The sequence below is a fragment of the Rhinichthys klamathensis genome, unplaced genomic scaffold, assembly GCF_029890125.1.
Source record: "Rhinichthys klamathensis goyatoka isolate OS25496 unplaced genomic scaffold, OSU_Roscu_1.1 h1tg000019l_1, whole genome shotgun sequence".
Taxonomy (NCBI): Eukaryota; Metazoa; Chordata; class Actinopteri; order Cypriniformes; family Leuciscidae; genus Rhinichthys; species Rhinichthys klamathensis.
In genome coordinates, this window is record NW_026606570.1 from 6,242,568 (window position 1) to 6,258,843 (window position 16,276).

The 16,276-nt window shown below is 38.5% G+C and overlaps 1 protein-coding gene across 2 annotated transcripts in view; it reads right to left on the bottom strand.

The window, feature by feature from the left end:
- prlrb (prolactin receptor b) overlaps positions 1–13,850 on the bottom strand; it is a 40,450-nt gene extending 26,600 nt beyond the window's left edge. The window contains exons 1-8 of one of the 2 annotated variants that reach the window (XR_008804107.1): positions 13,666–13,850; positions 13,145–13,277; positions 12,050–12,219; positions 8,955–9,133; positions 8,494–8,635; positions 7,692–7,791; positions 7,181–7,250; positions 363–1,523 (exon numbers count right to left, since the gene is read on the bottom strand). Coding sequence is in view for 1 of the 2 variants with exons in the window: in XM_056237309.1 (XP_056093284.1) it covers positions 888–1,523; positions 7,181–7,250; positions 7,692–7,791; positions 8,494–8,635; positions 8,955–9,133; positions 12,050–12,219; positions 13,145–13,277; positions 13,666–13,744 (1,509 nt within the window). In the remaining variant the exon portion in view is untranslated. Of the gene's footprint in view, positions 1–360; positions 1,524–7,180; positions 7,251–7,691; positions 7,792–8,493; positions 8,636–8,954; positions 9,134–12,049; positions 12,220–13,144; positions 13,278–13,665 lie in introns of those variants that run through there. The other variant, XM_056237309.1, reaches the window with a different exon arrangement.
- Positions 13,851–16,276: the final 2,426 nt, after the last annotated feature.

The window sequence follows — 16,276 nt, forward strand, 5'->3', positions numbered from 1 at the left end:
AGACATGGGGACGAAAGGTGATTTAAGTGATTGAACTTGGCATGGTTGTTGGTGCCAGACGGGCTGGTCTGAGTATTTCACAAACTGCTGATCTATTGGGGTTTTCACGCGTTGTGCGTCTGCATATCTACAGAGAATGGTCTGAAAAATATCCAGTGAGCGGCAGTTCTGTGGGCAAAAATGCCATGTTGATGCCAGAGGTCAGAAGAGAAGCGCCAAAATGATTAGAGGTGTTAGAAAGGCAACAGTGACTACAGTGTACCCAACTTCTAATGGCTACTTCCAGCAGGATAACGCACCGTTTCACAAAGCTCAAATCATCTCAAATGGGTTCACTATACTGAAACTGACTCCAGGTGTACCTAATAAAGTTGCCGGTGAGTGTATACAAACTTCAGAGTTGAAATTTTTGTTTGGAAAGAGAATGAAAGCACAGTTTTTGAAGTGAGCATGAGTGAATGTGCTCAAGCATCCCATGATTGAATCAGACATTAGGAAATAAGCAAAATAATGGCAAACTAAAATACTGATTTAGTCCTCAGATGCCATGATCCCTACTTACAGCAATAATCTGACATTAATTCAATCATGAACCGATTAATTAGCAGAAGTTATTACTCCACACAATTCTAGATTGTTGAGCCAACGTAGTTCGAATGACAAAATAGTGGTTTTGGGAAACAATCATGACTAGCTAGTTAATTTCTCCAATGATTGCATTGTACTATGGCAGTTAAGCAGCCATTTAATATCATTGTATGGGAAACACACCACAGATTTCTGAAATAACCCTTCTCACATCTCTACTAACAAAGTGCTTGATAGTTTGAACAGGACACTACAAGACAAAATAGTCCCAAACCTCTACATTTTAAGTCACAAAATAGTCAAGATCCACTTGAAAATGTTGTCACGGTTTCCATGTATCCCAGAGGTTCGATGACACCTCCAGTTTCCTCGGCTGCAGATGTTTTGTCACATTTGACTTCTTTGTGTCCCTGTACAGGGATGCTTTCTTGTAGTACAAGGATATTATCACTGTTAACGTCACTGACCATACTGTAGTCCTCCCCTACCAGGGGCTTTTGGTCTCGTTTCTCTTCGTCAACCTCAACGTAGCCTGTAAATCCACCAGGTGTGATGCTGACGTGCTCACATTTGCTATCAGAGATCATTCGAGTGTTTTGGTCCTGAGCTTTTACTGGCGAGCCATTGGAATCAAGGTGAAGTCGTTGTTGAAGATCTTCAAGGACACTGATGGTGGAACTTAGCTGTTTGGAGACAGTCCCATGGTGAGTTTTTAGCCCCTGACTGCTGTTCCATGCGATCTGGATGCTGTTTTGTGCAGTTTCTGCGGGACCGTTTTTCCCCTTTTGGTACTCAAGATGAGCTTTGCTATCAAAATCCGTTTCCTCATCATTATCAGAGACCACGAGATACTCCACCTGACGGTCTAAGCTCTGGGCTATTTGGGGATATCCCAGAGTAACCAGAGCACTGAAGATCTCCTCAGACTTCCCACTCTGTGAAACGAGAAGTAAAATGACCTTTGTATTTTGGCACAGCAGTTTTGTGGGGTCAATTCATTGTCAGTTGGAAATGTTTATTTTTTTGTGACCATGATAGAACGAAGAAGAAAACCTCAGTACAGATTGTTTTGTGAAACTTTCACGATGTAATACAAACTTCAGTTAAAAAACGATATTGGATTTAACAGCAAACCCACAGCATGGCAAAGGGAGTGTTTACATTAAAGTCTTAAAGTGCCACTATTGTGCTTTTTCAGATATTAACTTTCATGCAGTGTGTAATATAGCTGTCTGTGCATGTAAACGATCTTCAAAATTGAAAGTGCACGATAAATAAAGTTATTGTCTCCCAAAAGAAAGAATCGACTCTGATCCGGCTAAACGAGTCGTCAGGAATTCTAGTCTCACCTCTGTGACATATACGTAATGCGGTAACTCATTTGCATAATGTCCGCTAGGGATGTAACGATTCACTCGCAACCGGTTGAAAATCGATAAAAATGTGTGACGATTCAAGTCGGTTGAAATGTTAAAGGGATACTCCACTTTTTTTGGAAATAGGCTCATTTTACAACTCCCCCAGAGTTAAACTGTTGAGTTTTACCGTTTTTGAATCCATTCAGCCGATCTCCGGTTCTGGCGGTACCACTTTTAGCATAGCTTAGCATACATCATTGGAGTGGACAAGACCATTAGCATTTCTGAAACAAAAATGACCAAAGAGTTTCGATATTTTTCCTATTTAAAACTTGACTCTTCTGTAGTTACATCGTGGACTAAGACCGACGGAAAATGTAAAGTTGCGATTTTCTAGGCTGATATGGCTAGGAACTATACTCTCATTCCTGCGTAATAATCAAGAAACTTCACTGCCGTACCATGAGTGCAGCAGGCGTAATGATATGACGCAGCACCTGAAAATAGGCCACCTTCCTTCAACACAACGGAACTATTTTCAGGCGCTGCGTCATATCATTACGCCTGCTGCACTCATGGTACGGCAGTGAAGTTTCTTGATTATTACGCAGGAATGAGAGTATAGTTCCTAGCCATATCAGCCTAGAAAATCGCAACTTTACATTTTACGTCGGTCTTAGTGCACGATATAACTACAGAAGAGTCAAGTTTTAAATAGGAAAAATATCGAAACTCTTTGGTCATTTTTTTTTGAGAAATGCTAATGGTCTTGTCCACTTCAGTGATGTATGCTAAGCTATGCTAAAAGTGGTACCGCCAGAACCGGAGATCGGCTGAATGGATTCAAAAACGGTAAAACTCAACAGTTTAACTCTGGGGGAGTTGTAAAATGAGCCTATTTCCAAAAAAAGTGGAGTATCCCTTTAAACGAATCGCGATACACGATTTAAACAGCAGGGCGCGTTTACTATATAGCCTACTGTGAAGTTGTGAACCTCGCTTTACAAGCACAATAGCAGCGAGCACACACTGCCGTGAAGCTATAGCGAGTGTTTTCACTTCATTTATGGAACTTGGTCTTGTGTGAGCCTAGCTCAACTTCCATAGGAATGAAAACGCTCGGTTTGCTCCGATCGCCCCGCACCAGTGTGTGCCATAGACTGGTGTGCACGCGCCGTCAAACAGTAGACATGGCGACGGCAAGCATAGATGTTGACGTTGACTCATTCAAATCAGAGGTGTGGCGGCATTTTGACTTTCCGTAGACTAATAATAATCACCACCGTGAGAAGCACCAGTCACCTCCGTTTTCATGTAAAAGTCATTAATACTACAATTGCGAGAGCCACGGAGATCACAAGGTGCATCAGTGTTTCCGTGGCAACCAGGTGTTGTATTTTATTTTACTATCTCTTTCTCTAAATGTGTTTTTTTTTACTCTTACTAGTGTAATGATAAAAATTATAACAAAATTAGAATCTTGCCTTTATTACAATGTAAAATAGTCCATGAGGCAAACCCCCAAATTTCAGAAATTTGTCTCATAAGAGGGCACCAATGCTACTCTTTTTTATTCAACAGAGGGATGTCCCAGGACCACAAAAATGCATGATAGCAATTCTTAGTGGGTAGCTTAAGGTAAAAAAATCACCAATTTTATGTTTGACCCCCCAAACATTTGGCAAATTCCATTTACGGCCGGTTATTTCTATAATTCATTATTTTTGGTACCAAAACATTCATACTTGGTGATATCTAGGTTGGAATTTTGTCGAAATTTTAACTTGTTTAAAAAATATTGTTATTGTGATTATTTTTTTTGCAGAAAACATAGTGGTGTACAGCTTTAACTCATTGTTTTAAACTTAAGACCAGTCTGTAAATGCCTCCGTTTAACAGGTAAGAATGAATTTTGCAATGAGGGCGTGGCTATCGAACAAACGCTCTCTGGCTATTCAGCGACTCGCAAGCTTGTTTAGAGCGGGGACCAAGAGTCCCCGCAGAACCTTTCTGAGGATGCTAGGCCTCATGGTCTCTGCTTCATAAGTACGTCCGCAGAGTATGCTACACATACTGCAGTACTGGCTAAAACCACAGGTTTCCCCCCAATCATGGCGCTAAAGCCATCTCTATATCAGGGTAAACCACGGCTGCACCAGAGCCCTGGTCGAAACCCAGTCTCTTGGAGTCAGGGGTGAGCTTGGACCAGCACGGAGGGACAGTTTCATATCAACTGCCTAGAATTGCTGGTGGTTTTAAAACCTTTCTACCACGTTTGTCAGGTCACCATGTCCTGGTCCACACGGACAACACAACAGTAGTGTCCTATATAAACTGCCAGGGGGGGGGGGGGGCTCAGGTTGAGACGACTGTACGAACTGGCCAGAAGTCTCCTCTTATGGGCAGAAAATAACCTGCGCTCGCTGAGAGCAACGCATGTTCCACGGAAACTGAACCAGGAAGCAGATATGCTGTCCCCGGGCAATGTGTCCCCAGGGGAATGGACCCTCCATCCCCAAACAGTTCAAATTATTTGGAGTGTTTTCAGGAGGGTGGAGGTCAAATCCTTTGCCTCCAAAGACAACTCTCACTGCCCAATATTTTTCTCGAAAAGCAGGAATGCGCTGGCCCATGAATGGCCCAGCCTTCCCCTGTATGTCTTTCCTCCAGTATTGCTCCTCCCTCAGGTCATAAAGAGGATCAGGGAGGGCAGACACTCAGTCCTACTAGTGGCCCCTCTCTAGCGGACCCAACCTTGGTTCCCCGAGTTGATTCTGCTGCTCACAGCAGCCCCATGGCCAATACCGCTGAGGAAAGACCTAGGCGAACAGGAAGATTTGGCACCCCCCGTCCCAAACTATGGGCCCTCAATCTGTGGCCCCTCGACGGGAGCTTGTGGAGCTCCCAGCGAGTGTCCTGAGCACAATCAACGAGGCTAGAGCTCCGTCCACAAAGACACCTCTATGCTCTTAAGTGGTCTGTGTTCTCTGGCTGGTGCTCAGCAAGAAACCAGGACCCAAATCTATGTGAAGTTTCACCAGGACCCAAACCTATGTGAGGTGTCACTGATACTTTTCTCCAAACTCATTCAACCCTGTTTAAAGCACAAATGATCACTCTATCTGCTCTTCCCACATCGGAAGATGAGCAACAAAAACACCTACTTTGCCCGGTACAGACGCTCCGCTCAGTACAAACAGTCAGAGCAGCTCTTTATGAGCTTCGGTGGTCGCACAGTGCTTGATCACAAAGCAAAGATTATGCCGATGGCTGGTGGATGCTATGGCTTTAGCATATGCCTCTATGGGCCTGCAATGCCCCATAGGCATCACAGCTCCCTCCACTAGAGGCATGGCCTCCTCCTGGGCATGGTCCAGTGGAGTATCTATTGGCGATATATGTATAGTGGCCGGCTGGTCCTCGCAGTCCATCTACGCCAGGTTTTATAACTTGGAAGTCCCTGCACTGCAGGCACATATCCTTTCTGTGTGATGAAGTCAGCCTCAGTGAGCCAGGCCCATCATAATTAGGGCTTTTGCCCGTTCAACACGTCATGCCAAAAGGCCCTTGCTTCGGACCCTTATGCAAGCATCCTGACATCAGAAGATGTCGTTGCTCTTATCATAGCACAGCGTTATTGGGTTGGTTCCCCATAGCGTATAGCTACGCAATACATATGACCGTGCGAAGGGAGATATATTGAACCATATTTGCACAAAATATTATTTTGTGTTAATATAATTCCAAAATTGTGTTATATTTTCCTTTTTTTTAAATATATTTTCTGTCCTAAAGAGCATATATATTTTATTTTATTTTTAATTTCACAGTGATATCTCATCATAAAAGAGAAGATCTAAAGCAATAGATATGTCAATATAACAGTTTATCAATGTTGAGATTTAGTTTGCATAATTAGAATTTTTCAGCACATTTAAATGTAAAATTGGTATTTTTCATACCTTAAGGCTTAAGCTACCTACATGGCACTGCTATCATGCATTTTTGTGGTCAGGGGGCATGCCTGTTTTGAAAAATAACCATTAGAATTGGTGCCCTTTTTGATACCAATTTTCTCCCCGCCTCACGGACTAAAACCCCTACCAATCTGGTACTACTAATTTTACAGTCTTTTACATAGTGTGCGAAGGTACCAGTGTCCAGCCTCTTGACCAAAAGACTGAGTTGAAACAACCTTGAAGGGAATTTTTTTAATGTAGTTTTATATTTTGACAAATATATTTTAAATTAAAAAGAAATGTGCAGCATTTTGTCTGAGAAATAATAAAAGGGACACTTTTGTCTTAAATCTCATTTGTTAAAAAAATCGTGAGAAAATCGTATCGTGAAACCAGTATCGTGAATCGTATCGCATCGTGAGATGAGTGAATCGTTACATCCCTAATGTCCGCCTATGGTCTTCACTGGCTGCACGCGAACAACGTCTACTTTGACCCACCATAAAACACTGTAGCTGGTTCGTGTTGTTAACATGTCGAGAAGATGCTGTTTTCTGAAAATACAATTAGAAATATACACATCGGTTTGTTGATGGACATACACTAATCGTGACGGTGAGGAATTACAGTTCCAACATCTCATAATGTACCTCAAACTGAGTAGCGCATCACTGAGAAATGTCTTGCTCAGGTTGTCATTGCGATGGAGGTTCGGGTTAATAAACTAGTTGTTCCCATGTTTCATCAGCGGACTTGCGTTCGGATTGATATGTTAAAATTAAATCGTTACCGTCTTTACAGTGTGTACAATCGCTGAAGACTGAGGAAGCCTCTGGAGCTGATATTCAGTTATGGTAATGGACGTTTAGCTTCCAACACGCACACATGCGGTAGACCAATCACAACAGACTGGGCCGTCTGGCCAATCAGAGCAGAGCAGTCTCGCGGAAAGGAGGGTATTAGAGAGACTGAATCCTCAGACGAGTCGTTTGAGAATCATTGAAAAATGTGGTGATGTTCAATGTATATTATGAGAAAATAAATGTGTTTTTTGACCTTGGATGCATGTAAACATATTATAGGAGACCTCCAAAACAAAATGAGGAACCTTTAATATAGCATAATAGGGGCACTTTAAAGGCACTTTATTGTAAATAAAACAGCACTAACATTATAAGTCAACCTCAGGGAAAATGAAATAATAAAGTAATGCATGAGATGGCCCCTTTAAGAAGCTAGAAATGCACAAATTATGGTAGTGACTGTCTACTGTACCTTAAGTAGCTGAGTGTCTATGCCACTTATCTTCGGTTCTGGAACCGGTGGCAGTAAAAAATGCTTCACCCTAGAGAAGAATGCGAAAATGCAGAATTAACTTATTTTTAATGTAAGAGCGGGCATAGTCTTATTTAACTTGAATGTGCAAGACTTTTGCTACCAGCCGCTTCCAGTTATTTCAGTTGAGCAAAAACATTTCATTATGCTGCTTGATGTAAAAAAAAAATTGTTGTATTTGTGTTTGTTATCATATTATTTTAATTTATTATTGTAATGAAACATGTTTTATAGCACAAATAGTTTTACCATTTACTACACATTGTTATTCGTCTAGTTATTGACCTACAGTTGCTAGTGAATCAGAAAACTGTTGAAAAATAAGGTGGATTCAATATTATGTTAATGTTCAATTTGTCTCTCATGCAAAGGAAAGGAAATCCTGGGAAAACTGTTATCTTTTATGCACTGTCATTAGTGTCATTATGATGAGGTAGGATGTCATGCTTACCGTTTCATATTGACTGTCAGCACTCCTGCAGTCAGCAGGAAAATTATGACAGATAGAGTGACCGCAAGGATCATAACTGCATTCTGTGTGTCAGACATAGCTGCAAAATAAGAGACACAAAGACTTGTTTACTTTAAAGTGTCATCATCATCATCCTTTAATGCTGTATATTGAGTTAAAGGGGTCCTGAGTTACAAAGCACAAAGTCCACTCCAAAGGGAGTTATTCTCTACATCAATAACTAAGCACTGTTTCCGAACTCCCTGAAATGCCTCAATTGTTGTCTTCAGTTTTCTACCGGGAACGTCATTTATATTCCTCCTTTATATACAGTAATTCCCGTCCAAAGCATATGCAAAAAAAGGCCAGATGGTTGAATTGCATTAGTAGTGCGTAGAATTTGACATCTCCAAAACACACTCAAAGCGGTTGACCAATCACAGTATACTAGTCCAGCCGACCAATCAGATCGCATTGCATTTTTTCATAGAGCTGGGAACTAAACATAGTGTTTTGGACAGACAATGTAAAATATGTGCAAATTTAGTTTTTTGAACATTCAAGCATGAAAACCTATTCTAGTAAGACTTTCAAAATAATAGGTCCCCTTTAAAAAGTCTAAAGGCAGAATTGTTTACAAAAATCTAAATCTAGTTATTTTAATTATCTTTATTTATATCTCATTTATGCTTTACTTTCCTGTAGCCTGCACACTGTTGTGTAAGGCTAAACATGCTCAGTAATGTAGAACAATGTCTGGAAGGTGTGAAAGATTGAGTTGCTGTTGCTGGTGTCATCTTACTGTCTGGAATCTGGATGAAAGCGGATGGGCTCCATTCACTCCAGAGGCCTTGGTCTAGTTTGCAGCGCACTTGCACGACGTACTTTGCTCCCGGCTGAGGACTATAGATGCTAAACTCCAACTGTTTTCCAGCACCATATGACTACAAACACAAGAAGAATGTGTCTCGATCATAACTATTACATGGTATCAAAACAAAACTTAGAAATGCAAAAATTAGCTTCTTAAAACCAGGGCCCCTAATATAAAAAGGAGAGTTTCTTTTTCATAATGAATTGATAATTAATTTATCACTCATCATTTAGAAGCAAATGTACATATAAATATATGGAATATTTTTAGATGGTTAAAGAAAATCCTATGTTTTATTTATGGACCCCAAGTTCAGTATAAAAATGTTTTACAAATCATAAGAACATTTTTTAAGAACCTTGGTGACCATGACACTATTTGAATCTCACCTCCCAATTGCTGCTGTACGCCTCGTCTCCGCTGTTTTTTAAGCGAACCTCATATTTGATTGTTACCCAGCCTGAGCGGGTGTCTGCGTCATGGGGAGGCTGCCACTGCACCAGGAAAAATGGACTGTTCTTGGTCTGCATCAAAGTCACATTCACATTCTCTGGAGGGTGAGGCTGCACTGTGTGAAAGAAGATGAATCATCTTAAATGACATTCAACTGCACAGACGCAGGGGTGGGTTTACCATTTTGGGGGGCCCTAAGCAAAAGTCAGGACCCGCCATCCCCCTCACCATTAAGTGAAAAATATGCTTCCACTTTCAAAAGCTTACAACAGAGGCAGACACGTTGCATACACACGTTATAATCACCACTGCTGTTGTGGCGAATTCTGACTCCTATCGATTCCAATTTTTCAGGTAAAAATAAATAAATAAATGTCAAACATTTAGATATCAGACATATTTATACTGTTTTTTTGCAAAACATTTTGTTACAGCTGAATACCACAAACAAAACCCAGCAGAAACTCAAGAACACTTACACGAGGAACTTTGCCTATAGGATTTAAGTTTAAAACAACTTATAACATATATTCAAACCATTAATAAAGACCATTAAACTGTTTGTTTAATAAAAGACATTATTGTTAGTAATAACAGAACAGAAGAAATTAGCAGTAGCACAAATCAATACAACTGAACCAAGTGCAATAAATCAAATGTAAAATAACACTGCATATAGTTTTCTTTTAATAAATAAAATATCGATTAATCCTTTGTAAAGTTAAAGTTATTCAGTCAAGATCTGACAAAATTTTCAAAATATCCTTGTGTGTGTATTTGTCTGTTCAAACGCAAGAGAACTCAATTGAATTCAGTATTTGCACACTGTATGAGAGGCGAGTGCATCTTCTTGCGCTTGAATAGTTGAAAATCACATTAATTGTGAACACAGGAATCGATAAGCGATAACAAATATCTGATTCCTGACCTTAAGTATGCGATTCGATTTCCAACCCTATAGCTGCCAGTAAATACAGGCAGTGACGGTGCGGACACAGCTTGTTCAGTGTGCGACCTGGGTCTTCAGCCTCATCAGATGTTTCTTATTTCTTTTCTTTTTTTTACTTTCAGCATTGGATTTCTTTTTTTCAGGTCCTTTTGGGTATGTGTGCTTCATGGTTGTTTCTTTCTACTTATCCGGACCGCCTGGTAATAAATAATGTCAAACGGAGTCATGAATTGAGTCAATTGCTTTTGGCCAGCAGGGGCCCCCAAGCCTGCGGGGCCCTATGAATTTGCATGGTTTGCGTGGTAGTTAACAACGGACACGATGATCCATTACAATCAGTGTGCAACTGAACAGTGACAACAACACATTTACTTAAAAAAGGAAAGAACCGAATAGGGTCTACATGGATGGCTATTCCTCATTATGCTTCTTGTACACTACCATTCAATTCAATTGTATTTATAAAGCACAATTAAAAACAACAACAGTGCTGTACAATGTACTAGAATGAATTAAAAATACAATAGAACCCACCATAAGAAATAATGAATGTAAAACAGGGCATAAAAAACACCAGACAATAAAGGACATCACAGGTTGTATGCTAAAGAGAAAATATGTTTTTAACTTTGGTAACTGTTGCTGCATTTATAATAGAAAAAGGTTGAGGTGCGGCTACGGTGAAAGCTCGATCACCCCTAGATTTGAACTTTGACAGTTAATAAACTCTGGTTGGCGGACCTATGAGTTCTCGCTTGACGGTGTTCACACAAAAGGTCCGAGAGGTAAGAAGGGGCAAGGCCCTTTAAAGATTTAATGACAAGAAAGAGCACTTTGAAATTAATTCTAAAACAGATGTGTTCACCAAAAGAACCATTCACAAGTTAAGAAATTCTTGAAAGAGTGAATTGTTGTTTAAGGAAATTAATACTTTTAATTCAGCAAGGATGCATTAAATTGATCAAAAGACTCAAAGAAAGAAATGTTCTGTTTCCACAAAGATATTAAGCAGCACAACAGTTTTCATTGATAATACCAGGAAATGTTTCTTGATTTCTGAAGGATCATGTGACACTGAAGACTGAGGTAATGGTTGGTGAAAAAATCAGCTTTGCCATCACAGGAATAAATCAATGTTTTAATATTCAAACAGAAAACAGTTAATTTAAATAGTAATATTGTGAATTATTATTACAGTTTTAATGAATTTTTGATCAAATAAATGCAGCCTTGATGAACTTTTTTTGAAAAACAAAGCATACTCTGAACAACTGTTTTTATACACTTAATGAGTTTAAAAAAATCCCCTGTGTGTTGCCAGCACATTCAAGCATCTTCAGTGGGATATTCGATACATGGCTTGAGTTTTGCAATATGCAAGACACAAACCTGTTCATCCTCATTCTGTTCAGCTAGTCAGCCAGAGCGGCCTCTGTTTAGTGCCATTTAGTACTTTTCCATTCCACTCAGACGCTCTAAAAGTCATCAGCGTTTAACTCACCGTTACAGATGGATAAGCCCAGTGCACACACATTTCTAACAGGAACTGCAATGCTTTAGGGGAAATTGTAACTAAACGATATAATTGCAAATGCAGCATTATCTGCCTTGTGGTCTAGTAGAATGATCTAACTGATAGTAATAAAAGTCCTGTAATAAACAGTTTCAGCATGAGGAAATTAAGCTGCATGTGCCTTTATGTAGAAGTACATTGAGTTTTATATCAGGGACGGGCAACTTCAACTTCTCTCCTGGAGGGCTGAAGTTTATCTCCATCTCTAATCAAATACACCTCAAAAATCTAACAAATGTCTTCATGAATCCTTGCGGAGCTAAACTCTGCAGGACAGTGGCTCTCCAGGACTGAAGTCGCCCATCCCTCTTTAATATACACTATATTTAGCAGGCAGCTCGCTGCACTGTGGCTGTTGTCAAAACAACCCTGAAATTGGTCTCTGTAGTAAAACATCATTAACCATTCATGCATGCTCAGTATACGCTAGGGGCATTTTGCAAGCACATGAAAACAAATCCATTTTTGGATGCATTTTAATATGTTGTAAACACAATAAATGAACTCACCGATATCCATAACATCAACTTCCACAGATTCTGAATAGGCTTTTCCCAGTGTATTGGAGGCCACCACTGTGATGTTGTATATGATCCAAATAGAAGTGTGCCGCTTATCAAAATAACAGGAATTGTCCCCCGCCTTATGATAATCCGGGCATTCAAAGACTTCCACGGAGCTGAAAAAGTTTATTGATGGTTTAAAAGTTGAAATTGATGATATAACTTTTGGACAACAGATGAACCAAAACCTGAGATGTATTGTTATAAAATAAGTAAACATGAACTCATACTAGCTTTAGTGTGCTTATTAATAAATGTGTGTGCTGTACAAATTTTCATATTTAGAGAATAACAAAAAAATAAGTTCCAGAATTATGAGAGCTACAAATATACACTACTGTTCAAAATGGTCAATAATGTGTTATTCAAAGAAATTAATTTTAAAAAATTGTTTTCAGCAAAGATGCATTAAAGTGATCAAAAATGTATCAGAATGAAGACAAATGCTGTTCCTTTGAATTCATCAACAAATCCTAAAAAAGAAAATGTATCAGGGTTTCCCCAAAAAGTTTAATCAGCTGTTTTCAACACTGATAATAAATCAACATTCAACATTGATAAGTAATGTTTCTTGAGCAGCAAATCAGCATATTAGAATGATTTCTGAAGGATCATGTGACACTGAAGCCTGGAGTAACGATGCTGAAAATTCAGCTTTGCTGTCACTGGAATAAATAATATTTTAAAATATATTACACTAGAAAACAGTTCTTTTAAATTGTAATAATGTTTCACAATATAACTGCATTTTTAATCAAATAAACGCCATCTTGTGAACATAAAATACTTCTTTCAAAAACATTAAAAAGTCTTACCAACCCCAAACATTTGAACAATAGAGTATAGAGTAAATCATGGGATATATTATTGAGCCAAACAAAGCCTACATTCGAAACTGTGTCAGAATAAGCACACAATGAGGCAGCTGTCCATGAATTAATACAGGGAAAAAGAAAAAAGTAACCACAAACTTTTTTGTTGTTGTTTTTTAAAGGCAAGTTAAAAGGTACAGTGATGAATAGTGATTTAGGTTGCACTAACCTCTCTTTTCTATAATACAGGTGGTAGCTAGTGGGCAATCCACCAGTGGATCCAGGCTCCCACCAGCAAGTAAAGGTCTCTTTCTCAGGTGACCGACATTTTGTTAGTCTGGGCCTCCCTGGGGGAGAATGACCTGGAGAGATATTGTAATTGAAGACTATATGATATATGATATCTGTAAAAGCCTATTATAGAACACCCTATTATTGAATTCTGGAAATAGTCCATATGGTGTGTGTTTATGGGTATTTCATATTGAAAAATAAAATGTATTATTAACAACTATACATATAGATATTTGATTAAACTCAATATATAGAATTTAAAAAGATGCACCCTGTTAGCGACATCAATTCAAATACAGGAATTCAATTCTGAATGGCACACAACTGTACGGCACATGTACTGTACAGTTTATAGACAAAAGGCCAACCAAAAAATATATATCCTGTGTGCACAATTGCAATTGTCTAAATTGACTGGCTGATGATTTTTTTTAAAGTCCTGCTTTGCTCACTTACACATGCTGTGTGGGATCCAAGAGAGAAGCCACATCAGAGTCAGCGCCTGCTCTGCATCTCTCCGCATTTTTTCCTGCATGAGAAATAAACGTCCACAAAGTCAATAAGGTGTCCACTCCACACCAAGCACGTTAAGTACCACCTGTAGAGTTTGTTTCTACTTTAAACATCAATCTAGACATGCAAAACAACCACTTAGCATGGGTAAACACCTTCACTCATCACAACGGCTGAAAGGTCATTATGTGTACAATTGCATCGAGTTAACTAACTCTATGCCGAGACATATATAAAAAAGATGATCCTTCTCCGATTTCATGAATAATGGCCATGACGGCATTAGTGGATTGTTTTATTTTACTTTTTTATCTAGTAGATACACTCAGTTAAGTAAGATGATGGTGAAAAGTGACATTTTGATTTGATAAGACTGATTATGAGAGCAGCACAATCACAAACTAATCATAAAAAATGATGTTCTCTATTCAAACTGGTGCAAACAAAAAAGCACAAGCACATCATGATCACAGAAGAGATATTTAACACAGAAAAATGAAAAAATGTTTATTTCTGACAGCATGGTATGAACAATGTTATGAAGACAAGGCATCAACAAATGAATCGGGCAGGTGCAGAGAGGTGACTTAATGGAAAGTTACTGTCTGGTGAGTTCCAATGAGAGACACAGATTGAAAGGGCCATCAATCTGTTTTATGTTTTTGGATCATTTTTAGAAACACTTGGCAACAATATCTTGTAGAATATAGATGCAATTCATGCATTGCATTTTGAGTTTACATGTTTTAGTTGCATGGACATGCCATCGGCTTTATTTACAAACTTATAAGTCTTCAAAATGCCAAGGACGAGATTAACCCAAATGTTCATGCAATGAACTTGGTATAAATCCAACAAGCTATTGTCTGTGGTCAGTACAGTCTTTTATTTTCCCACATTATATGCATATGTTGAGAAGGAAGTGGGCTGAAGTCCAGGTTTAAAGGACCTCAAAACATTTGACATTAAAGGAATAGTTTACTTAAAAATGAAAAATCTGTCATCATTTACTCGCCCTCAAGTTGTTTCAAACCTGTATGAATTTCTTTGTTCTGCTGAACACAAAGGAAGATATTTTGAAGAATGTCCGTAACCGGACAATTTATGGAAGTCATCAGTAGGAAAAGAAATACTATGTAAGTCAATGGGGTCCATCAACTGTCTGGTTACCGAGTCCGACATTCTTCAAAATGTCTTCTATTGTGTTCAGCAGAAGAAAGAAATTAGCCCCTCACCACCCAAACACTAAGCAAATAACTAACTAACTAAATATTCATCCTTAAAAGACAGATTTTTACTATCTAAGATTAGATATATAACAAGGCTCAAACACATGATGAGGGTAAAGCTGGCAGTGGAGGCCAAGTACCATCAAGGATCAAACTAAATGTATAAACGGTCTAAATTGTCAATTAATACATATTTTGCAACAGGCAACACAAAAGCAAGTTTTTACCAAAAATCTGTTCATCTGATGATCAGAATATTACATAGGGTAAGGAACAGCAAACTGCATACTATTACTGAGTTTACTCTATACAAACTCCAGTCTCATTTGGTCTCTCCTCCAGGGGCCAATTTTGCCACCGCATTCTCAGTCACTGATAACAATGTGATAGCCATAAACAAACACATATTGCTTCAGTAAGCCGAGACGATGCAGGTCAGACTGTCAACCCATGATCCCAGTTCATGATCCCAATTGAACAAAAAATGTAGGCTGGAGAAAGAGATTATGTCATGCAGACTATGCTTCTGGTCCACCGTGATTTCGCCAAGTAAGATGTTCCTGGATCAATATTTTGCTTATTCTGGAACAACTTTCCTGTCTGTAAATGTATAGCCATAATCGTATTCCTACCCCAAACCTAACCCTACCCATAACATTTTATAAAAAATTATAAAAATAAATTATATGATCAATAAAGTATGACAACATATGTTTTCACATTGCAATTTTCAACTTTTTTATGTTATACTGTACAAGAATCAGCACATTTTTTAAGTCAGTTTAATGCAATTTAAGTTGAAATTACTTAAACATCCAAGTTGATTGTCACATTAAATGACAATGTCATTGTGAAATGACTTAAACATCCAAGTTGATAAAAATCTTTTTTTTTTTTTACAGTGTAGGTAAGTAACACTGATGTAGAAGCACCTAACCCTGGTTGTAAGCCAAAACTTGACATAAACTGTAAACGTGTCTCTCAAATGATTGGTTGATTGAAATGTTTTTACAGGATCAACAAAGATGTTGATCCAGGAACATGTTGTATTCGTAAAATCACGTTCATGGTTTCTATACCTCACTTCCTTCAATCTAATCTTATTTAAACAGCCAATAAAAAATGCATAAAATAAAATTAACTGATGTTTAAACATGTAGACTAGAGCCAATTATCCAAGAATGACAAAAGAATAGGCTAGTGCAAATTTTAAAGACGCAGCTGTTTATCCTTGCATATATGAAATATAGGCTATACAAATTTTGATCGCGGTATTACGGCACAGAACAAAATAAGTGCACAAAAGTTTCCGCCGCTTTATAAAA